Source organism: Delphinapterus leucas, chromosome 6 (genome assembly GCF_059928025.1).
Source record: "Delphinapterus leucas isolate spDelLeu-1000000601 "Yukka" chromosome 6, BTC_Dleu_Yukka2, whole genome shotgun sequence".
Lineage (NCBI taxonomy): Eukaryota > Metazoa > Chordata > Mammalia > Artiodactyla > Monodontidae > Delphinapterus > Delphinapterus leucas.
The window spans coordinates 27980040-28006272 of NC_143134.1; the positions used below are offsets into that span (position 1 = coordinate 27980040).

Genomic DNA, 26233 nt, shown 5'->3' on the forward strand with positions numbered 1-26233 from the left:
ATGGTGTTTTCTATTGGCTGGGCTTGTTGCTGGGCAAGAAGGAAGTTTTCCTTCCTCCCCAGTGGTAGTAAGTACGAGTACTTCCTGTTTGGGAGTGCAGGATACTTCCTGGGGTAAGTAACTGACCAGCTTCCTTTTGGGGTAATTGTCCTCTTCCTGCTTGGGGTAATTGACAATGAATGGTAGGATGTAAGAGTTCCCTCCATAGGCCTTCCAGACTCCTATTTTAGTTGCGGTTTCCTTTTATTAATTTTCACACATACTTATGCTGTCAACCCTATAAAATGGGCATAATCCTTCCCATTCTAAAGATGAAGAAATTGAAGTTAAAGAATTTCTGAGGTGAAATAGATATCATATTAGTTATTTTGCAGATGAAGACATGGAAGCATGGAGTGTTTAAATAACTCATGGATGTCTCAAAGCAAAGCAATTGTGGAGAGACGATCCAAAGCCATGTCCAACCTGATATTTGGCAATTCTCTATTAGTTGTCACCCCTGACAGGTTGTCACAGTCATGGTGATATTTGTTATTTGCACGAACTTTCAAGAATCAATTTTCTTCACAGATGGGCATATCCACATGACTCCTTTCAATAAAGACCAGAGTCACAACTCTTAGGGAAGAAGCAAGTGTCCCTAAGTGGTGTTTTCTCAACTGGCTCTGTGCTCATCAAAACCATAGGCCATCCTTCTTACTCTGATTTCTAATATAACATAAACAATGTATGATTAGCCTTCTGCAGTTGTCCTAATCAATCACAAGTATTTTCTGAGGTTATATTATTTCAAACAGTACTGTGTCAAGTGTTCTGTAAATCCTTTATTTGAATTTACAATCTATTGATGAGCCAACATAAAGATATCAAAACAATTAGCAACTAATACAAGGGAACAGTAATTAAATATTTAATTAAATAGCTATTGATTAAACAATAAAATATTAAATTAATATTTAAAAATTAAATATTTAAACAGTAAATAAATATTGCAATTATTGCAGTAGTTGAACTGTAAATAGAATTCTGAGTTTCTTAGGAGAAAAAGTGAACATGATTATAAGAAAAGGGGAAAGATACAAGAGGAAGCAAAGTTTTTCCTTGTCTTCAACTTCAAGAGATTTCACAAGTGGCACTTTACAGAAGATAGAATAAAAGATGCCCTCAGCAACGTTCTCACAGGAGACACAGAAATGGAACCCAATTGCCTTTTTCTTTTCATTTTGGATAAAGCTGAGGGTCTAACATTGGAGGAAGTTTTGCTTAATACTCAAAAATGTAATCAGTGCACAACAGCAGAAATTTGTGTGGCAGTGGGAATATTCTCATAGCAGCATGCTTTTCAAACAATATTCCCAAACACGCCTTTTCTCCGTTGAGATTTGATAAAAGCTAGGTAGGAGAAAATTGTATACAGTGTGCTTTGATGGCCACCTACACTCTGAGTTGATATTCTGCGTTTCTGGTTGAGGGAAGGGCCTCTGTGCTCTAAATCCCACCTCAGCATAAGGTTTGGCTGAGCCTCTTTGTTAAGATGGTGGTTCCTGATTAGGATTAGACTCCGGGACGGGCCGTGCCACCTGCTTGAGTTGGTGGGCTGAGGACCCTTGTTTTTATTGGCTGTTCTTACTACTTTCCTGTACTCTGTATGGTAAGCCTCATGTATGTTTATAGGCATGTTTAACCGATAACCCTTGGCCCTTATATATATGAGTAAACCGGAGTCCCACGCAGAGCTGCTACCCTGTCAGCCAAACCTGAGACCAAACATTTTAGTTCACCTTTGCCGCTAACTCATGACCCCAGGGCATGGCCCAGGGAGTGTAGGGAGGCGACTCTCTCCGGGGAGTTCTTATAGAATATGTTCCCCCTAAAATATTCCACAGCCTTGGAGAATTACTTTCTCCCTTCCTTTGCTGTACAAGCCATTACACCTCCTGTCAGGCAAGGGAGGCCTGAGAAAGTGGAACCTGGAACGCTCTGTCATCGGTGTTGGGCGGGGCGAGGGTTCGGGGGCGGAGCCTGGCGCGAGCGGGAGGTTCTAGGGGCGTGGCCGGGCGGGGCGAGCTGGGGGCGGGGCCTGGGCATGCCCTGCGGCGTGCGGGGGGCTGGCCTGCGCGCGGCGGGGGCGGGGCAGCAGCCGCAGGCTCACGCCGTAAACAGTCAATATGGCGGCGGCGGCGGCGGCGGCAGTGGCAGCGGCACCCGGGGCCTTGGGTATCTTGCAGGCCCGCCGCGCTCGCTTGGTGGCCGCTTGCTGTGCGCGGCTCAGCCCTGGGTGGAGGCTGTCCGGCTCCTGGACGGTCCCGCGGGTCGACCCGGCGACCTGGGCTCGGGGCTGGACACCCGTGGCCGGGGGGGCGGCCTGGCGGAGGGGCTACAGCTCTGAGGTGAAGACGGAGGACGAACTGCGGGTGCGGTACCTGGAGGAGGAGAACCGAGGTGAGGGGCGCGACGCGGGCGGCCGCCGGTCCTGGGAAGGGGTTGCAAGGTCGAGTGTCCGGGCTGACGTCAGTGTCCGCCGAGAGGCTTGGGGGCCCTTCCCCTCCCCCTCCCAAGCGTTGCAGCTATATAGTGCTCTCCTTGCCTAAAGGTGTCCTACGGAGCAGCTTACCTGTAAAAGTGGCCCTACTCGGCGCCGAAGACAGAAATGCGGCTTACGTCCTCATCTCTAGACGAGCCAAGGTCAATAAACGGGTGTGTGATATTTGCTTCCAGATTTTGTTCTTGCTCTGTGATTCCTTTCTGTCAACTCAGCTATCAGGCGGAGAGTTTTGGAAGCTGCCTTGACAATGCACCTTATTATTCTGAGTCTTCTTCAGTTTAAAGCGGTGCATCTGGAACAATTTTTCCCCTTGCCCATTTTATCTTAGAAGGTTAGTTTTGTGGACTATTTCAGTTCAGTTAGACAATTTTGAGCATTTTCTTGGTCTTCCAATTCCCTTGCTAAGCTCTGGGGGACACAGTTGTGGATGATGTTGATCTTGCCCTTGAGCTACCTCCTTGGGTGGAGGTAGATGCATTAGCAGTACAATACAGTGGGAGGAAGGGTTGTGATAGAAGATGTGTGCCAGTCGGTGGGATTGCTGTTAAAGCTCAATTCCTTTCACTTGGCCTTGTTGGGAGACGTTAAATGGATCATGAAAGGTGGAAATAGCAGTTTGCCAGAAGAGTAGTCATTGAATTTTGACATGCAGTTATTGAGCACCTATAATCGGTTAAGCAGAAGTGCAAAACGAGTTAAGTCATGATTGCTGTCTTTAAGCAGCACCCAGTATAGCGAGGAAGATAGTGGTGATTAAAAGGTTATGCTAACTTTAAAGGCTTGGCGACAGCAAAGGGCTGTAGTACCCCCAAGGTTCATATGATAGCTATATCTGGGGAGATTGGAAGACTCCAGAAGGGGATTCTGAGGGTTAAGTTAGGGTTTTGCCAGATGAAAAGGGGTCCAAGGCATTCTTTGCAATGGAATGTGACATTAGTGAGGGTTCCTAGGCAAACTTCTCTGTGCTTCAATTTTCTTCCGTGCAAAAATAGGAAAAATAATACCAACTTTGTATGCCTACTGTGGAGATTAGACGAGAGGGTAATATAAATTGCTCACTGAGTATCGATCTAGCTCATAGGGGGTCTTCTGGAGTATGATGAGTTATTTCTTTTATTTGTTTATTATTTCATACAGACAAGAGCATGGTGAAAGGCATGGCATGGGAACGTGTGGTGTTTTGGGGAAATGGCATAAGGCAAGCGTGGTTGTAGTGGCATGACAGGCAGAATTTTGAGAAATTCAGCTGGAAAGTAGATTGGCACTGGAGTGATTAGAGCCATGAACGCTACCATCTTTTGGGTAAGCTTAGTCTTGCTAGCATTTCAGTTCCATTAGGTGAACCAGCAGTACATTAGATACAAATGCATTGCAGGTACAGCTAGTAATGTGCACCATATTCTGTATTCTTTTGACCTAAATGAATGCATATTGAACGTACATTTTTATAAAATGTCTGGAAAGTCCTTCAGTTAGGTTTCAAATGGGTCAAGGAAAAGAAATCGGAATATAAGTCAATTTGATAAATTCAGAATGTTTTGTCACTTGAAATGTAAAAATCAGCTATTAGGGAATACGGGTTCTTAAGAAAATTGACCTGCTTCCTTTCAGGATTGGCAAGGTGACAACTCAGTTTTGTTTAACATTATATATGCTTTACTTTGCTTTGCTTTACTGTCAAACCAGCAATAAGCAGTGCAAAGAAAAACATGAGTTCAAGGCTGGTGCAGGTGAAGGAATCTCCCTGGTGCCTTTGCTTATTAGAGGCGAGTCCAAAATTTGGTGCTCTTAGCAGCCTGCAGGGAATATGACAACTCCACTGGGTCAGAGGAGCCCCAGACTGCTCTCTGCCCTGTAGGCCTCTTTAGGCTGGTGGAGGTGGGTAAATGCAGAATACATCCGTACTCATAGGTTGCTTGGGTTCCATATTTGTAATTTGTTGTGGAAGCACAGTTAGACAACCAACTTTCTTTAGTCGTTATTTTTTGCATTGTTGTCCAGCCTCCTCAGGGTTTTAGAGCAGCAGTCCCGGTCATGGTTTACAGAGGTCTCTCCTGGTTTCCCGCAGTGGGCTGCCTTTATAGGTCAACTGGTCTCCAGTCATTCTCCTTCCCAGTTTGTTCTTTGCACTGGGGCTGGGGTTATTTTTTCAAGGCCAAGCAAGAATCACATCTCTGTTCAGTTAAAAACCTCTAGTGGTCTCTAATGCCTACAAGCCCTCACAGCTGCAGGCCTTTACAGACCATCCATCTCCCTTCTGCTGCATCTAAGCTTTACCTTTTCTTGCTCTTATGTGTCTGTGTTTTTGCACACGCCTTCTGGAATGACCTCTCCCTTCTCCATACCAACCTTCTCCCAGTCTTGTAGGCTTCTACTCATAATTGTGACCCATTTTAAAGACCATTTTTGTGAACTTTATACCAACTTCTGGTAGAAGTAGAGCAAACAAGCAAATGCATAATTCAAGTTATTCTTAATGCCCGCTCTACCTCATCATTCACATCTGGCTTATCATCAGGTCTTCCCAAGTGCCTTTGTAGTCTTTCCATTTTTATCCATGTTCTTCTTTACCAACACTGCTCTTGTCCAAGCCTGTATCATGTCTCAGGTGGCCTGTTGCAGAGGTCAGCTAGCTCATCTTCCTACTACATGCTTTTTTTCTTTAAAAAACAGGTTGATTCCTTTCACATTTTTCTCATGTTTTAAAGAATACATTCTTTAATTCCATATATTTTATGGCATGTGAATTCTATCTCAATAAGGCTATATATTTAGATAGATGTATATATTTTAAAATTTTATTGAGATTAATTCACATATAAAATTAAAAATGTACAATTATTTTTAGCATATTTACAGAGTTGTGCAACCATCACTACAATCTAATTTTAGAACTTTTTTTTTTTTGCGGTACGCGGGCTTCTCACTGTTGTGGCACCTCCCGTTGCGGAGCACAGGCTCTGGACGCGCAGGCTCAGCGGCCATGGCCCACGGGCCCAGCCGCCCCGCGGCATGTGGGATCCTCCCGGACCGGCGCACGAACCTGTGTCCCCTGCATCGGAAGGCGGACTCTCAACCACTGCGCCACCAGGGAAGCCCCCATTCTTTTGCTTTGGATATCCAGTGTACCAGTGCTATTGATGAGACCTATAGTTCACCATAGAATTGTGTTGGCATGCTTGTTGAAAATTAATTGACTGTAAACATAGAGTTTGTTTCTGTACTTTCAGTTGTATTCCATTTATCTACATGTCTATCTTTATGTCAGTACCATTTCTGAAGAATTTATACCAGAATTTCTAAAGAATTCTCAGTTTTTTCAAGGAAGTCAAGTCAACTGGTATTTTGATAGGAATTGCATTGAATAGGTAGATCAATTTGGGGAATATTGCCTTTTTAACAATATAAAACTTAACATTCCATGAACATGGAATATCTTTTCATTCAGCAGTATTTTGTAGTTTTCATTGTATAAGTCTTAAACTTAAATTTTTGTTAACTTTACTTCTAGCTAGTTCATTCTTTTTGGATACTATTGTAAATGGAATTGTTTTCTTAGTTTTGTTTTCAAATTGTTCATTGCTAGCGTACAGAAATACAATTGTTTTTGTATGTTGATCTTGTATCATGCAACTTTCCTGAACTTGATGATTTTTTCTCATAGGTTTTTAGTGGGTTTCTTAATATTTTCTATATACAGGATCCATGTCATCTGCACACAGAAGAAATTTTACTTATTCTTTTCCAATCTGGATGCCTTTTATTTCTTTCTCTTCTGTAATCTCCCCCTTTGGACCCTCTGTTACAGTGTAGACTAAAAGTTTCAAGAACAGACATCCTAATCTTTTTCCTGATCTGAGGGGAAGGCGTTCAGTCTTTTACCATTAAGTATGATGTTAGCTATGGGTTTTTTGGTAGATGTCCTTTATCAGGTTGAAGAAGCCTCTGATTATTCATAGTTCAAGTGTTTTTATCTGGTTGAATTTTGTCAAATTCTTTTTCTGCATCTATTGAGATGATTGTATGCCTTTTTGTGTTGAGCCTGTTGATGTGATGTGTTACATTAATTGATTTTCAAATATTGAACCAGTCTTTCACACCTGGAATAAATCCCACTTGATTTTGGGGTGTAATTATTTTTATACATTGCTGGATTTGATTTACTAACATTTTGTTGAGGATTTTTGCATTTATGTTTATGAGAAATAGTGGTCTTTAGTTTTCCGTTCCTGTGATGTCTTTGTCTGTTTTTGGTATACGGGTAATGCTGACTTAATAAAATGAGCTAGGAAGTGCCCTATCTGCTTCTGTTTTCTGGAAGAGATTGTAGAGAAATTGCATCATTTTTTTCTTTGAATGTTTTAGTAGAATTCACTGGTGAAACCATCTGCATCTGATGCTTCCTTATTTAGAAGCTTATTAATTACTGATTCAGTTTCTTTAATATCAATAGATTTAGCCTATTCAGCTTATCTATTTCTTGTCCTGTTAGCTTGTGCCTTTCAAGGAATTGGTTTATTTCATGTAAGTTAGCAAATTTGTTGGCATATAGTCGTTCATAATATTTCTTTATTATGCTTGTGGTATCAGTGGGATTCAGTAGTGATGAATTTCTGATGTTAGTAATTGATATTCTCTTTCATTTCTGATATTAGTAATTTGTTTTCTCTCTTTTTTTTTCACGGCTAACCTGGCTAGAGGCTTATCAATTTACTGATCTTTTTAATAAAGAACTAACTTTTGATTTGATTGATTTTTCTTTACTGATTTTCTACTTTTAATTTCATTGATTTCTGCTGATTTTTACTTTTCTTCCCACTTATTTTAATTTAATTTGTTGTTTGTTTTCTAGTTTCTTAAGGTGGAAGCTTAGATTACCAATTGTAGATGTTTCTTAATATGTGCATTCAGTGCTGTAAGTTTTCCCCAAGCACTACTTTTGCTGTGTCACATGTATTTTGATAAGTTGTATTTTCAATTTCATATAGTTAGAAGTATTTTAAATTTCTCTTGAGATTTCTTCATTTACTTATATTTTACTTGAGTACCTTATTTAACCTCTAAATATTTTGAGGTTTTCCAGCTGTTTTTCTGTTATTGATTTCTAGGTTTATTTCCATTGTCACCTAGGAGGATACTTCAGTATGATTTCTTTTTTTTTTTTTTTTTTTAATTTATTTATTTTATTTACTTTTGGCTGCGTTGGGTCTTCCTTGCTGCGTGCGTGCTTTCTCTGGTTGCGGAGAGCAAGGGCTACTCTTCATTGCGATGCGTGGGCTTCTCATTGCGTTGGCTTCTCTTGTTGCGGAGCACAGGCTCTAGGCACGCGGGCGTCCGTAGTTGTGGCTCGCGGGCTCTAGAGCACAGGCTCAGTAGTTGTGGCACATGGGCTTCGTTGCTCCATGGCATGTGGGAACTTCCCGGCCCAGGGCTTGAACCCTTGTCCCCTGCATTGGCAGGCAGATTCTTAACCACTGCGCCACCAGGGAAGCCCTGATTTCTATTTTAAATTTGTTAAGTGTGTTTTTGGCCCAGAATGTGGTCTGTCATGGTGAATATCAGTATGACCTTGAGAAGAATGAGTAGTCTGCTATTGTTGGATGCAAGTGTTCTATATTCAAGTAGATCTAGTATTCAGTTAGATTTAGTTGATTTTTTTGTTTGTGTTCAGTTCAGCTATACCCTTAATTGATTTTCTGTCTGATGGATCTATAAGTGATAGAGGTGAGTTGAAATTTGCAACTATGTTAGGGGATTTGTTTATTTCTCCTTGTAATTCTATCAGTTTTTACATCATGCAATTTGATGCTCTATTGTTAGGTGGATATGCATGGGTTATTATGTTGCAGAAATGACCCCTCCAGCATTATGTAATGCCCCTTTTTCTCCCTGAGACTATTCCTTGTTCTGAGATCTGCTGTCTCTGAAATTAATGTAGCTACTCCAGGTTTTATTAGTGTTAGCATGGTTTATCTTGCTTTATCTCTTCATTTTTAATCAGTCTGTGTCTTTATGTTTAAAGTGGATTTTTTTGTACACAACATGGAGTTGGGTCTTGTTTTTTTTTTTTTTTTGCGGTACGGGGGCCTCTCACTGTTGTGGCCTCTCCCGTTGCAGAGCACAGGCTCCAGACGCGCAGGCTCAGTGGCCATGGCTCACGGGCCCAGCCGCTCCGCAGCATGTGGGATCCTCCCGGACCGGGGCACGAACCCGCATCCCCTGCATCGGCAGGTGGACTCTCAAGCACTGCGCCACCAGGGAAGCCCTGGGTCTTGTTTTTAATCCACTCTGACAGTATCTGTCTTTTAATTAGTGTATTTTAGACCATTCATACTTAAAGTGATTATTTAAATAGTTGGATTATTATGTATTTGTAACTGTTACCGTGTTGTTTGCAATATATATTTACAACTAATCCACGCCTGCTTTTTAATAACACTATACTGTTTCATGGTGGTAATGGTGTAAATGCATATTCCTATTTCTTTCCTCCCATTCCTTATAACATTACTGTCATTTATTACCCTTTTCTGTAAGCTACAGTCACCCCATACATGGTTGGCATTATTGTTTTGAATAAGTTGTTATCATTTAGATCAATTAGTTATGAGTCAAAAAGAATCTTGAAATTTACTTAGTAGTCTGTTGTTAGCAGTAGTTGGGCTTAATAATTCTGAATATGTTTTCTTTTTATTATAGGATAGAGTAAATGAAAAAAATGTTCTTGGGAAACAGACTTTTCACTGTGGTAGGAGAGAGAAAGTACAAATATGGGATGAGGGAAGGTGAGGAAGAAACCTGTTACCTTGGATTTGAATTAGAGTTATCAGGCCAAACTTAAAAAAAACATAAGTATATTGTATATGAACATGTTTATATTTATTTCCTATTCTGACCATTGAAACAGTCTAAAAGAATGATACCACAGTAGCAGTGAACATATCTAATGTCCAGATTTTGGTTTCTAAAGACTGTTCCCCCACTGAAAGAAGCCAGAGCTCTTTGGAGAAATGTCTGATTTCAGGTCTGGAGCAGGGAAAGTGAAAGGTGAGCCTGGAATATCTTTGTGAGTCAAAAAGCAAGGAAGTGTTCAAATACTAAAAGGAACATGTCAGAAGGACATAGGAACATGTTAAATACTAAAAGGAACATGTCAGGATATAAGCTTACAAGGGCTTTGAACATTAAAAAATACAGTGATAATGGATTATAGCACCTTGAGTAAAGAATCCATGAAGCCATGGTGATTACTCAAGATGGTGGGGTAGGGAAGAAGATGTTTTTATAGAAGAATGGTAGGAATGATAGAAAATCACCACTTTTGAAACCACCAATGTAAAAATAAAGGAATTATCATGGCAGTGTGAGATACAGACCCTTTATCTTTTTCCAAATGGGTATCCAGTTGTCCCAACACCACTTATTCATCTTTACCCCACTGATTTGAAGGGCCATTTTTATCACGAGCTAAATCTGGTCTTTCTGTTCTGTTTTATGGTCTCTGTAGATGTTGCACTTCTACATTATTTTATGATTAAAGCTGTGTTGTGTTTTAGTGTATGGTAGGGCTAGGTATTCCCTCCTTCACCTTTGCTCTTTCTTTCTTTTTCTTTTTTTTTTTTCTTGGCTCTTCCTGCATGGTTATTTTTCCACATGAGTTTTGGAATATCCATGTATAGTTTCAGAAAAAGGCTTGTTGGTATTTTTATTGACATTGTGTTGGATTTAAAATTAGGGAAATATTTATGATACTGCTTTCTTTTCTACCTAAAAACACAGAATGTGTTTCCATTTTTGCAATTCTATTTTGTTTTTTTTTAAGGGGAGTTTTAGAAGTGCCCACCAGTAGGGTTTGCACATTTATGTTAAGTGTACCCCAGGTCATCCTGCCTCCTGTCTGGTTGTTCATAAAAATGAGATGATTTCTTTCAGTATATCTTCTGTGTGTTTGCCTTTCTTCCTCCCTCCCCCCGCCTCCTCCTCCCTCCCTCCCTCTCTCTCCTTCCTTCCTTCTATATGAAGCCTATTTTATCTGGATATTTAATTTCATGTCTTTTAAATAATGCTCTTTTGTTGCAGTAGTTTTTTATTTGATTGTTTTGGGTTTTCTAGGTTTACAGCCATCATCTGTTAATGATTTTCCACGTTGTTTCTAAAATTTGGGTATTATAAAAATTGCATATCTCCTTCTGTTCATGTGAAGGAGTTCTGGGTTAGTTCATTATGTTTTTATTGTAGGTTCTTATTACTTTTGTAGTATTTTAAGGAGACTGAATTATATATGGTTTATCAAAAGTATTCTGTCAGTGGTTTTCAGTTCTTTGTGTATTACAAGTGATTTGTTAGTAAAAATAGTTAAATTATTGAGGTCTACAAAATTCTAAAGTAACAATATATGCTCATGGTAAAATAAACAAACAGAAACACTATGGAAGGGTGTCATCTCTCCACTTTCAAACTGTTTCATCAAAAGTAAAGACTTTAAACTTATATTTTGAGTCTTTGCTGTGAATGATAATTTTATTCACTTTCTGGTTTGTGTTACCTTTATAATTATTTTTATAGACAGTATCTGGACTTTTTTGGTGTAAGTTCAGAAAATGTTTGCTGTTCTATATCCTTCATCTTCTAACCATACAATTTCTGTCATTTGTAACTTTATATCATCAAAGTTTATGATAGTTACATTTTGTTCTCTTACAGTTGTCCATTGCTGTATCTATAGATTGAATATAAACAGGGTTTAGAATATTATTGGTAATAGTTACGTTGGTACTGCTTTCAGTATATCTCTAGAAGCAGTCTGCTTTCCATCTCCACTCCACAGCCTGAAGCCTGTGTGCTGTCATCTCTCATCTGGATCTCTGCAGTAGCGTCTTGTTTGGTATCCTCCAGTATCCTTTTTTTTTTTTCTTTTTTGTAACTGTAGGTGAAATTCACATAATACAAAGTTTACCATTTTAATTTTTCAAAGTGTACATTCAGTAGTTTTTAGGTTATTCACCATGTTGTACAGCCATCATCACTGTCTTAATTCCAGAACAGTTTTATTACTTTCAAAACAAACCCATGCTCTTTAGTCAGTTTCTCCATATTCCCCCTCCCCCCCAGTTTCCAGAAACCACTAATTTCCTTTCTGTCTTTACAGGTTTGCCTATACTAGGTATTTCACAGAAGTAGAATCATACGATATGTGGCTTTTTGTGTCTGGGTTCTTTCAGCCTAATGTTTTCAGAGTTCGTCTGTGTTATAGCATGCATCAGCACTTCATTCCTTTCTATGGCTGAATAATATTCCATTGACTGGATATAGCACATTTTGTATTTTTACTTTTTAGATATTATGAGTAATGCTGCTAAATACTTGTGTACGGTTATTTGTTTGAACATAGGTTTTCATTCTTTTGGATAGGTATCTAGGAGTAGAATCATTGGGTCATGTGGTAATTTTATGTTTAGTGTTTGGGGGAACCACCAAACTGTATGAGAATATGAGAGTATGGTTGAGAGTTCCTAAGTCTCCACATCGTTGTCAATGCTTATTTGTTTCCTTTTTTAAATTATAGCCATCTTATTGGGTATGAAGTGATACCTCATTGTGGTTTGATTTGCATTTCTCTAATAACATATTATGTTGAGCCTCATTTCATTTATATATCTTCTTTGGAGAAATATCTATTCAACTCCTTTGCCTGTTTTTCAGTTGGGTTGTCTTTTTGTTGTGAATAGTAAGAATTCTGTATATAATCTAAATATAAACCCCATATCAGATGTATGATTTGCAGATATTTTCTGTGGCTTGTTTTTTCACTTCCTTAGTAATTTTGATGAAGTCTGGTTTATCTGTTTTTTCTTTTGTTGCTTGTGCTTTTGTTGTCATATTTAGGACACTGTTGCCTAATCCAGGATCATGAAGATTTATACCTTTGCTTCCTTCTAAGAGTGTTATAGTTTTAGCTCTTAGATCCATTTTGAGATAATTTTTGTGTGTTGTGTGAGGAAAGGGTCCAACTCCATTCCTTTGTGGGTGAGTATCTAGTTGTCCCACCACGATTTGTTGAAAAGTCTTGCACCATTGAATGGTCTTGGTATTCTTGTCAAAAACCAATTGATCATAAATTTGTATTTACTTAGGTCTTTTTAAATTTCTTTCAGTGGTGTTTTACAGTTTTCAGTGTACAGTCTTGAACTTTCTTAAGTTTATTCCTAAGTATTGTATTTTTTTGATGTTATTACAAATTGAATTGTTTTCCTAATCTCATTTTTGGAGTGTTTATTGATAGCGTATAGAAATTTAACTGATTTTTATATATTGATGTTGTATCATGCAACTTTATTGAGTTCACTTATTAGCTCTAACAGTTTTTGGTGGATTCATTGGGATTTTCTGTGTATAAGATCATGTTATTTGTGAATGGAAATTATTTTACTTCTTTTTTTTTTCCTATCTGGATGCCTTTTATTTCTTTTTTTTGCCTAATTACCCTGGCTAGAATTTCCAGTACAACATTGAATAGAAGTGGTGAAAACAGACATCATTATCTAGTTATTTATCCTAAGGAGAAGACTTTCAGTCTTTTAACATTAAGTATGATGTTAGTTGTGGGTTTTCTATAAATGCCCTTTATTAGGTTGAGGAAGTTTCCTTCTGTTACTAGTTTGTTGAGGTTTTTCAATTATCATTAAAAAAAAATCATTTAAGGCATGTTGGATTTTGTCCAATGTTTCTTCTGCATCAGTTGAGATGATCATGTAGCTTTCAAATGTTTTCTTTTATTCTCTTCGTGTGGTGTGTAACTTTGATTGATTTTTGTGCTGAATCACCCTTGCATTCCTGGGATAAGTCCCTCTTGGTCATGGCTGCTAGATTTGGCTTACTAGTATTTTGTTGAGGATTTTTACATTTATATTCATAAGGGAAGTTGGTCTAGTATATTCTAGCTTTATTCTAATCTGTTTTCTGCACTGTGGCCTGAGTGATCTTTTTAAAATGCAAATTTGAATGTAGAAATAAATTTCCCCAACTTGAAAAAAAGCTATTAGAAATGCATAGCAAACGTTATACTAAATGGTGAAATACTTAGAAACGTTTTCATTAAAGACATTGATAAAATAAGGGAACTTATTATTTTTGCTAATATTATGTTGGACTTGAAGTCCTAGCTAAAGTAAAACAGCAAGAGAAGGAAATTGGAAATGAACATTGGAGCAGAACATGTAACTGCCAATATTTCCAGATAATGATTGATTGTTGTCTTAGAAAATTGAAGAGAACCACTTGTTAAGTCTATTAATATTTAATAAATTTGCCAGAAAAAGTTCCTATAAAATAGCACTAAACTTTCCACGTACTCTCAATATGTGATTAGAAAATATAACTGATATAGAAATAAAAGCATTCACAAGGGGCAACAGATAGCCTTTGAAGATGTGCAAGATGAAGTCTCTTAAGTCTTTATTGAGGAAAAAACGAAGACCTGAAAATTTGCAGCATTGTACCATGTTATAAAGGGAAAGAGTTAATACTTTAAATATGTCAGTTTCCTAAATATTAAACAACAAATATCCTAACAGTGTATTTTAAATTTCATTGAAAAGAGTTGTGTTTAAGAATATTTAAGACATTTTGAAAAATAATAGCTGGTAGACGTGGTGCTTACTGTACATTAGATAACAAAACATACAATATTGTTACAATAATTAAAGTAGGAAGAACATTAGAATAGGAGTGGACCAGGAAATTGACGGTAAAACAGAGAGCCCAGAGAGTGATTTTTATAGTTATTTAGTATACAGTTGTTTGATTTTTGAAATCAGAAAGAAAATAGGGTACTGTTTTATGAATGGTGCTAGCCAAAAATGTTTATGCATTTCAGAGAAAATAAGATACCTGCGGAGTTGAGAACAGCAGAAATGAAAGTAATCAATGTTAGGAGAAAGTATTAGAGAATTGTTTCAAAACATTAGGGTAGAGAGAGCCTTTATTTTGTTTTAATTGGTTTAGTTTTACTTTTTCTTAATTATCTATACAGTTAGTATTGTGACCAATATTTAACATGGTTTGTTTTGAGAACTAGCAGTGCCTTCCTCCACCCCATTTCCTATACTCCAGAAGCAGTTATTTAAAACCCTTTGGCTGATTCTTTGGGGTATATGTTATTTCATATGTTATTTCATTTGAAATAACATACATGTGTTTCTACTTCTGGAATTTTCAAATTTAGGTATTACCTATCTATTGACTTTTTGCAATGGAGGATAAGGGTTTGGCTCCCTTTCACACTCCACCACAAATGTGTACCTTCTCTTTTGCCCTCATCCTCACTCCATGGTTCTCTGGTAATTTCGCTCTATTTCTAGGTCTAAGAGAATGTTGCCATGTTTTTTAAAAAAATTAAAAAAAAATAGCTTTATTGACATATAATTCATATACCTTAAAAATCTCCTATTAAAATGTAAAGTTTAATGGCTTTTAGTATATTTACAGAGTTGTGCATCTGTCACCACAATCAATTATTGAACATTTTCATTGCCCCAAAAAGAAACTTCACACTTTTTAGCTGTCACTGCTCAATCCCTCCATCTCTACTAGTCCTAGGCAACCACCAATCGACCTTATTTGTCCCTTCTGATTTGTCTCCTCTCAGCAGTTCATATAAATGGAATTATAAGGTATGTGCTCCCTTGTGACTGGCTTCTTTCACTCAGCATGTTTTCAGGGTTCATCCATGTTGTACGTGTATTGATACTTCGTTGTTTTTTTTTAGGCCAAATATTACACTGAGTGGATATACTACATTTTGTTTACCTATTCATCAGCTGAGGGATATTTGGGTTGTATCCACGTTTTGAATATTTTGGATAATGCTGCTGTGATCATTTGGTGCATTTGTGTGGATGTGTGTTTTCATTGTAAACCCTTTTTAAGGAAGATACTAAGCCCGAAAATTGCAAAGGCAATAATATACTATATAAAAAGTTAAAACTATGGTGCCAAAAATTACCGTGAACAAGTTGAACTTTAAAAGTGAATGATAGGGAAAAGATCTGTTTTATAAATAATGAATTAATGTCTGTAATCTAAAAATTTATTAATTGAAATGCAAAAGACAACTCTGATAAGATAGGCAAACAATAAGAACAGTTAATTCAGAAAACAAATGACAAATGATTATTAAACTTAGTCAACTCAACTTTGGTTCATAAGATTAGGTGAAACTTGATACATAATGATGTTATTTTCCATATATTGTCAGAGATTTATAATATTCAGTGTTGAGTGGTAGACCAGTGATTCACAATAACATGTTTAATGAGGTCCCCTTAGTGACCTGAGATGAAATGTATAGATAATGTAAGCAGCTCACACACATAATTAAAAAAATATTTAATAAAACAAAAGGAAGGTAATTTATGGCAAAATAACTTATTTCAATATATAATTTTTCTGCTGTGATCATTAAAATATAAATAAGTTAGGATTTAAGAGAAGTAAGAAGACTAGAAGCCATTCTACAAAGTAAGTAGCGGAAAATAAAAAACAGGTGGTATAAGGGGATATTAGAATAAAACCTAGTATTGGGTTAGTAATAACAGACCAAACTTATTTGTATATGATAAGAGACTGAGACAATAGCTTTAATTGAAGAAAGGATAATATGCGAAGGTAAATTTTCAACTGAGCGGAAGTGGTATTCTCACAAATGAGCCATGCCTTATTTATTTATTTATTTTGGGTCAAAATAATTCTCTGCTGGGATGTGGGAGAGGGTGGTGACAGAGTAAATTGTAAGATCCAGTTCTCATTGACACCAAGTCAAACAGAAGTTCTCTCTTACCAGTAATATACTTGAAAATGTAGTGAATGTAATTAGACTTAACTTTTTTTTCTCTGTTTGATGGGTACCATGTAAAACAGAATATATTAAAATTCCTCTAATTTTAGGTCAAAAACCTTGTACTCGAAAAGAGTGTATGTATCTTTGTGTAAAGTTATGAATTTTGTGTATTCCAGTGTAATAGATCCTATGCTAGTGTATCTCATGCATCTTGTCTAACAAAGTCTGGTGGTTCCATACAAAGTGGTACACAGAATTGTCACAGAAAGTTCTAAATGGCCTGAAGGAGCTGAGTTCCAGTGTCCTAACTTCTGTATTTCTTTATAAATAAGTTAACGTGTATAATGTAAGACTAATTTTTGGTACAGTTGTGTCTTAGTACAATGTAGAGGTAGTTTAAAAATATATTAGAAGTGATCTTAATTTCAGATTGATTTTGTTTATTTTTTGAGAATTAGTGATAATATAAATATTAAAATATGTGGGCAAGGAAGTGTCCTTGTACAGGTAATACATATAATTGGAGCTCTGTTAAGATGTACTACTGATAGGTACTGGTGATTTGGCTGGACAGTATCTGTATTTTTGAGAGTTATCTGTTAAAATTTAAGAATACACATTCTGTTGGGCCTAGAAATTCCACTTCTTGATACCTGTCAGAGAGATATTTATTGTACAGAAAAGAAATCTTCAAGAATGTTGATTGCAGCATTGCAGTATTTTAGGAAAATGATAATGAAAAGGAAACTAAATAATGGAAATTCATTTCACAGAATATTATGAATTAAAAGGAATGTCTTGATGTAGAAAGATCTTTAAGGCCAAATTAAGTAAATAAAGGAAATATGTATGAACCTATTTACGTAGAACAGCGCCAACAGAAAATACTCTGTGGTCGCATTTATGTAAAATAGCAACAATAAGCAAAACTATAGTCACAACCCTATTTCTGTATATAAATATATTTTGTGGAAAGTTACATATCAGCAGATAACTATGGCTACCTCTGGGGAGGAGAATGGAATGGGTCCAGGGAAGGAGGACTTTCACTCAGGGTGTATCACTTCAATTTTGTATGAGTAAAATGTATTCATATATATATATATATATATATATATATATATATTAAGTCCCAGCTGAGTCACTTTGTTCATCTTTCAGTTTTGTGAGCTCTGTAGAGCAGGGTTGATGCTGTAATATGAACTTGTTGAAGATTCACCAAGAATTTTATGATATTTTGTCAAAAGACAGGAAAAGTCTGAAACAGGAATTTAATAACCTTAATAACCTAGCAAACTTGTTCTGGCTAGGTTATGTGATGAGGATGCATGATAATTGAGTTATTGAGAAGCTATTAAGTGTGAAATAAAGTGGGGCAGTTACAAAATGAAAACAATAGGCCCTGCAGAATAAAGTAAGGTTTTATTCCATTTTGGGGTATCAGTAGCTTACTGATACATTGGGTGGGACAGTTGTTAGGCACAGGATGATTCGTTTTAAATTACAGAGCTGATTTCCAACTGTTTGAGGTAGAAGTGCTCAAAACATCAGGCCTCAAACATGGGAGCAAAACCACTGGAATTAACTATGGTAGAAGCATTTTGATGGCACTTTACAATTTAGTAATATTGTCAACAGTATCCTATCTAGCATCTATTCATTATGGTAACACTTTAATTATTGCATCAAAGTGTTTGCAGAAGGGACAATAATAATTAAATGCTTATGTTGAAAGCTTTACATATGTCTTGCCATATGATCCTCACAACCGTCCCATGGAGTTTGGACCTATTAGTATCTTCACTTAACAGGGTAAGAAACTGAGGGTCAGAGAGGTTAAGTGACTGTCCAGTGTCACATAGCTAGTGGCAGACTGGGATTTCAGTTCCAGCAGTCCGACCTCAGAGCCTGCATTCTTAGCCTGTACCCTTAGAGTTGATAACTAGCTTGGGTGTCTCAAAGGCACTTCAGATTCACTTTAATTCAAAACTGAACTCATGAACCTTATCCCCCGGCACCCTCACCTTGGTGTTTTTTATGGTTCTCTGTCTCATTGAATGTCATCTTCTTTTCATCCAATTGCTGAAGCCAAAACTTTATTAGACACTCCTTAATACCTCCTTGCAATGCATTCAGTCCTCAATCCAGTCAATCATTAACTCATTTTACATTTACCTCTTGAATAGCTCTTGAGTCCTTTCACTTCCTTCTACTTCTAACTCAGCTAACCTCAGCCAAACCTATTATCTGTTGACTGGACTGCAGCTTGTGCCTGGAAGTGTCTAGCCCTGTACACTTTGGCATGGTCTCCAAATATAGAAACGAATCCTCCCCACTGGTTGTATATGTGTGTTTATACAATACTTAAAACTCTCTCAATGGTTACTCCTTATTTTTTAACAGGGCCTGTAATGACACTGTCTGGCTGGTGCTGACCTCTCCTCTCATTGGGTACTCTTCTCTTCCTTCTGGCATGACTATTTTATGATTTCTCCTATGTTGTTCCTGTCTGTAATCCAGCACCCACCTCTCCCCCAATACTCATCTTCCCAATCTCAACTCAGATTGCACTGTCTTGGATAAGCTTTCCCTGACTATCCCTGTTTGCCCCCAGACCATATCAGTTCTGGTTACAAATTACTGTAGCACCGTTCAGAGCATGTAAAGCATTTTGAATTGTATATTTCTATGATTTTTTTTTTATTGATGTTTGTCTTTCCTTTTTAGACTATAGTTCCTTGAGGGCTGAGCGCCATAATGTGTACTCAGTACATTTGAATGAATTAATATCTAGTCTTAACCACTTGGTTTTCTTCTGAGGAAACTAAAGCATGAACAGTGTAGCAAGTCTCATTTTTCCTTCAAGTGTGGAGTTAGATTGCTATTTACTAGCTGAAGGTAGTTATTTAACCTCCTCAGGTCCCAATTATTTTATCTGTTCCACAAGGATAAAAACAGTACCTACCTCTTAGGTTGCTTTGGGGACTACGTAAGTCAATAAATGTAAAGCGCTTGGGAACAGTGTTCAACACATAATAAAGGACTCAATTAGTGGTAGCTGTTGTCATTAGTATTGGGACCTACCCAAGGTCATTCAGCTGTTTAATGCAGAGCCTGCCCTAGAAACCAGTTCTCCTTCATGATTTTCTCCTTACTGAGATCATTGGGAATTCTTGTAAATTTATTCTGCTATGAGCTTAAGTTCGTTGAAAAATGGGTTTGAGCAGTTTCTTGCATAGAGAAGGCACGCGCACATTTTGTTGTCTTTCGTTTAACCCAATTACAAATAAGGATTACCCCTTTCCCTCAACCCCCCCCCCCCCCGCCCACCTCGCCCCACCTGGTGGAAGGCATTTTTGTTATACAAGGAAAATTTGAGTTTCCTTGGGGAACAAGAAGGTCGGGTACAGGTTTTAGAGGACTTCGAATATCAAATTAAGGTCTTTGAACTCGGGTATTTTGGAAATAAGAAATAAAGGATTTTAAACGGGGTGAATTCTATGCATGGAATTGGTTTTAGAAAATTGATCCGACTACAGCAATTGGAATGGGAGGCTGGATTTAGATGATGCTCTCTGATAAGATTAGGGAAGTTAGGAGGGAGAGCTTGGCTTTGTAGGAGAAAGAATGAACTTCCTATAGATTCAGGTTGAATTGCTTTTTGGAGTTCTAAGTGGAGGTGGCTTCAGGTTAAGTACATGGGACAGAGCCAGGAGAGAAACCTAGGATGAAAATACTGAAAGCTATGTAGTAGGACAAAAAGAGTATTAACGCCTGGTGTACTAGCAAAAAAGCTGATCCCACAATGCTTGCCTGTGAGAAGGAATTGTTAGCTATTGTGTACTTCTGTATATATGGAAGATAAAAAACTATATTTTAAACAGTATTCTGTAACTTAGAATTTTCACCAGTAAGCGTGGCCTTCAACCAGTTAGTCTGATTTAATGATGTAAAATTTAGTAAAATGTGGCAGATTACCTTGGTGGTGTTTAAGGAGAGAGGAGTTGAAGGGAACATGCTGTTATAAAGTTCTTCTTTAAAAGGCTGTAGAAAAGTGGTGAATATTAGGCATCAGATTGATTTTATAAATATATATACCACTTCTTCAAAATTATGCTTGAAAAGGAAGGTAAACATGCAAATTAGGGTAAAGCTCTTGAAGTGAACCTCAAGGTGGTAGTAGATTCCTAAATCCCAAGTCAACTAGCTGTGTATACGGGAGTCTGTATCCTGAATACGTCACTAACTCAAATGACTTTTTTTTTTTTCCCCTTAACCAGGAATTGTGGTGCTTGGAATAAACAGAGCTTATGCCAAAAATTCATTGAGTACAAATCTTATAAAAATGGTGAGTGTAAAGATTAAACTATTTGCTTCTAATATTAAGATACAGTGTTGATATCAATCTGAAAATGATTTTTCCCCCTTTTCCTTCTTACCCTCCCTGTTTCTGTTTAGCTTTCAAAAGCTGTGGATGCTTTAAAATCTGATAAGAAAGTACGGACCATAATAGTCAGAAGTGAAGTCCCAGGGATATTCTGTGCTGGTATGTAAATAGATTCAATTTTAAAACGAGTCTAATTTTTCCTTAGTAGTAGCCTATTTTCCATTATAAAGTGTTCCGTGGTTTGAATTCCATTACCAACAATTCCTTTTTGGTTTTTTTTACTCTTTTACAAGAAAAAAAAATGCTTTGTCAGTATTAGAAAGAAACCTTTGTTGCATGTGGAAAAGTTGTTTTGGAAGTGGAAAAGTTGTTTTGGAAGTTGAAAAATAATTTGAGCCATTAAAATATATGTTTGTAGTACATGAATAATATTTATGAAAGATGAGCTGTGCAGGAAAAATCACATCTCCTACTCACAAGTGTGCTCTGTATTAAAAAATGCTTTAATTGACTAGCAGTAGCTACCCCAGTATGGAATGTTAAATATAGACATATGCTTTCGTGTTTGTAGTAGTGCCCACTCAAGTATGTGTCCACGAATTGTACTTTTAAATTGGTATCTACAGCAGCGAAATGTTTTTTCTGCTTGTACTGTGTTACCAAAAGCCAAAGATTAAGTTGTCTTGCATTTTCCATATTTGTAAATATTTCTAAGTCATGAGATTGAATGAATCTGTTTCAATTAGTCAAAAATGTAGATGATTAAATGATAAAAGATAAAAAATGCTGACAATATACCGGATCATTATAATTTACTAATAAGCAAATGAAGGCAGACGTTGACTGAGGCGTAAAAACATTTTTTTCAGTAAAAATATAAATGGGATAATCCATTTGAGATAATCAGACATTTGAGGGAACAACATACAGTATTTTATTCATTCAACAAGTATTTTTTGAGCATTTAGAGTATACCCAGAGCAATGCTGGGACTTGGAGGAGTATTTCCAGACAGAATGTTTTTAGAGGTGTCTTAGTTGAGGCTGATGTTCTTCAGTTTCATTGTTAAAGGTCCTCAGATTTTCCAAGCTTCGAACTCCATAGCTTCCACCTTAAGATATTGCAAAATTTTATGGTATTTAGGAACATTCAGTGTAAATGAGTTATATTTTAGCTTTTGATATAATGTACCATACGTAAAAGGATTAGTTTTAACTTGTTTGGCAGTCAAAGAGAGTAGGATTATTATGCTCAACTGCCTGGGTGAGACAATTTGCAGTACAGTCTTCTGCTTTTACATCTATCCAACTCGAGTAACACTATCCTCCTGGTAGGATTGTTGGAGGCTTGATGTGACAATGTACATAAAACACAGTGCAGTAGTCAATAAATTATAGCTGTTAATAGTTTTTATAAGGGCTTTACATATATTTAAACATTTTTTCTTAAACAGTATGAAAAACTTACACTGAGAGAATTAGAATTCTTGTATCTGTGACCTTAGGATCAGGTGACTGGGTGACTGAGTCTAACTTCGTGACCAGTGGCTCTGAGGTCACTGCACTCAGGTCCTCTGAGGGCTGGTGAGGGGCTTATTGGGAAGATGTTGAGCAGTTTGGGGGCTTTTAAGGAAGGCCCAATTATGTGAATGTTTGAGGAGTGATAGTGATAGTGGCAGAATAACGCTTAAGAAAGAAGAGTTGATTATAACTAGCAGTACTGTCTTTCTGTTGGTAATGGGTTTTGTAATTATAACACTATAATGACTGGTAGAATTCTTCTTGTTTTACCTATTCCTTTGCTGCCCATTGGTTTTGTGTCTCCACATTACCGATGTTCTTTGGAAAAGGCTTTAATGCTTTAGCACAGTTTACAACTATCTTTTATAGGTTGCCTTTTTGGGGACATACATAATATACCAAATGCTTTATCAGATTAACAAATTAGCCTTGAATACTTTTTTCCAAGGGCTTATCAAATCTATTTTCTTTGTTCTGTGTGCTTTTGCATGATCAGGATAATTTTTTCCTATGTTTTAACATAAGATTTTTTGCCGTATTTTGTCCAAAAAAAAGTGTGAATTATAGAAAAATTGGGGCAAATCATTTTAGTAACTTAGAGTATATAAATAAAACCATTCTTTCAAATTTCTCTGAAAGATTTTCTTACGTATATTTGAAACAGGCAGTTTAGTATGTCTGTCTTTATTAATATTTTATTAATATTATATTTAATATTAATATTTATTAATATGTACACATTAAGTATATTGTATGTTTAGATACACAGAATCTCTTTACATACTTAAAACAAATATTTAAACTTATTATAGCCTATAAAAACAGTAGTATAAAAATTCTAATATTTTTTCTTTTGACATTTGTTTTCTTTTATCAACACAGATGTCAGTTTCTTTTTTTTTTATACAGCAGGTTCTTATTAGTCATCAGTTTTATACACATCAGTGTATACATGTCAATCCCAATCACCCAATTCATCACCCCCCCCCGCCCCCACCGCTTTCCCCCCTTGGTGTCCATACGTTTGTTCTCTACATCTATGTCTCAGTTTCTGCCCTGCAAACTGGTTCATCTGTACCATTTTTCTAGGTTCCATATATATGCGTTAATATACGATATTTGTTTCTCTCTTTCTGACTTACTTCACTCTGTATGAGAGTCTCTAGATCCATCCACGTCTCTGCAAATGACCCAATTTTGTTCCTTTTTATGGCTGAGTAATATTCCATTGTATATATATACCCCATCTTCTTTATCCATTCATCTGTTGATGGGCATTTAGGTTGCTTCCATGACCTGGCTATTGTAAATAGTGCTGCACTGGACATTGTGGTGCGTGTGTCTTTTTGAATTGTGATTTTCTCTGGGTATATGCACAATAGTGGGATTGCTGGGTCATGAATACCAGTGATTTTTAATCTTTCAGGGTATGAGGTCTCCTTTTTAAGTTCTTAAAATTTCATGCACTTATACATTGTAGTGGTCCTATGTTGATTGAGAAGATGTGTAATGTCAGAATGCCACTTTGGTTACAGTAATGTATTTAAATGAATTTTCTTTTACTAACCACAATGATAATCTAGATACAGAAAAATTTGTATCATAGTTATCATGGCTGTAGACGAAGTTTTCTATACATATATGCTTTCAGATACCATTCCATACCCTAGGCATGACTCCAGGTTGGGAACTGATGTTACATTTTCTTTCTTGTGGGTTCGAACATTGCTTTGGGGTTTTATAGCTTACCTATACTTCTCTTAGAATGCTGAGAAATATCATTTTGATAGTCAAAGCTCATTGTGGAGCACTGGCTACATAGATTGTATTAGAGATTGGCCTGCATGTGCGCTGTCTCCCCTGCATACTCTAGAAATTATTTTTTTATTCATTTAAAATTTTTATCTTGTTTTTTACATACTCACAAACACATACACAAAGAAAAACTGAAATAATTTTGCTATTTCAAAATATTTTGGAGTCAAAATTTTAATATATTACCTATAATGAAATTATGAAAAAGACCTTTTGACTAGGCTATTGCATTGTAAGTAAACATTTAATCCTAGTCATCTGTTTATTTTTGTTCTTTCAGTGTTCTAACGCTAAGTAGCAAAGTAGATATGTATTGCTTTTATCATGAAAATTTTATGAGAAATTTCTGAGATGGAGGATTTTTTCTCTTGAAATTCCTGAAATAGAGTATAAACAATTCTTGGTAATTGGTTCCTGTGTGTAGAACTCTAAATTGAGTGTTTCACTGAATTATACTAGTGTGGGTTTTTTTAAAAAGTAAAGGTACTTTTGCTTCTGCTTTTGAGTTCTAGTAAATTATGTTCTGACTAAAAACTTCTCACTAAAATTGTCAGTGTGCTTTATTGAATGTTGTATTGTTCAAATGGATGTAGATGTCATGACATGGTTAGATATATGGAGGCCTCTGACTAACAAAGTTATCTAGTCAGTATTGTTTCAGAATCTTAGGTTAAGTTACATTTGTATATTTGAATGTTAGTCCCTTAGAGAGTTTGATAAGTAAACGGAAAGGATAGATAATCCACAAATTTGTATTAGTTTAACATAGGGTTCTTTTCTTGGAAATAAAAAAAAATGTGTGTTATAGAGGTATGAATAACTTGCAGTAAAATGTACCAGTTTTAGTACATATGTAATTGATTAGTTTTGACATGTTTAAACCATGACGACAGTTGTGATATAGAACATGTTTATCCCTTAAAAAGCTTTCTTTTTTCTTTTTTAATTGAAGTATAATTGACCTATAATACTATGTTAGGTCCAGGTGCACAGCATAGTGATTCATTCTGTCTATATACAGAATGATCACCATGGTAAGTCTAGTTACCATCTGTCACCATACAGTTATTAAATATTATTGACTGTATTCTCCGTGGTATACATTTCATCCCTGTGACTCATTTATTTTGTAACTGGAAGTTTATACCTCTTAATCTCCCTCACCTATTTCATTCATCTCCCTACCCTCAGCCCCTTTGGCAACCACTTGTTTGTTCTCTATCTATGACTCTATTTTTGTTTGGTTATGTTTATTTGTTTTATAGATTCTACATATAAGTGAAATCATGCAGTATTTTTCTTTATCTAACTTATTTCACTTAGCATAATGCCCTCTAGGTCTATCCATGTTCTTGCAAATGGCAAGATTTCATTCTTTTTCATGGCTGAGTAATACTCTGCTGAACATACAGGTATATGTGTCACATTTTCTTTATACATTCATTTATCAGTGGACACTTAGGTTGCTTCCATATCTTGGCTGTTGTAAATAATACTGCAATGAACATATGGGTGCATATATCTTTTTGAATTAGTGTTTTTGTTTTCTTTGGAAGGATACCAAGGAGTGAAATTGCTGGATGGTATGATAGTTCTGTTTTTAGTTTTTTGAGGAACATCCATACTGTTTTTCATAGTGGTTGCATGAATTTATATTCTCACCAACAGCGCACAAGGGTTCTCTTTTCTCCACATTCTCACCAACACTTGTTATTTGTTTTCTTGTTTTTTTTTTAAATAATAGCCATTCTGACAGGTGTGAGGTAATAGCTCACTGTGGTTTTGATTTATGTTCCCTTAATCATTAATGATTTCATGGATCTGTTGGCCATCTGTATATTTTTTAGGAAAAATGTCTATTCAGGTTCTCTGCCCATTTTTTAATCAGGGTGTTTGTGTTTTTGATGTGAGTTGTATGAATTCTTTGTATATTTTGGATATTAACCCATTATCAGATATATCCTTTGCAAATATATTTTCCCATTCAGTAGGTGCTCTTTTCGTTTTGTTGATATTTCCTTCACTGTGCAAAAGCTTTTTAGTTTGATGTAGTATCATTTGTTTATATTTGCTTTTGTTTCCTTTACCTGAGGAGACATATCCAAAAAAATATTGCTAAGACCAATGTC

The 26233-nt window shown here is 36.4% G+C and overlaps 1 protein-coding gene across 6 annotated transcripts in view; it reads left to right on the forward strand.

Moving 5' to 3' along the window:
* Positions 1-2153: 2153 nt before the first annotated feature.
* Positions 2154-26233, forward strand: part of AUH (AU RNA binding methylglutaconyl-CoA hydratase) — a 162537-nt gene continuing 138457 nt past the window's right edge. For 5 of the 6 annotated variants that reach the window (XM_089912909.1, XM_089912906.1, XM_022560701.2 and 2 more), the window contains exons 1-3: positions 2154-2442; positions 20663-20730; positions 20841-20928. In XM_089912909.1, coding sequence (XP_089769035.1) covers positions 2169-2442; positions 20663-20730; positions 20841-20928 — 430 coding nt within the window. In that variant the 5' untranslated portion in view covers positions 2154-2168. The remainder of the gene's footprint in view (positions 2443-20662; positions 20731-20840; positions 20929-26233) is intronic. The other variant, XM_089912908.1, reaches the window with a different exon arrangement.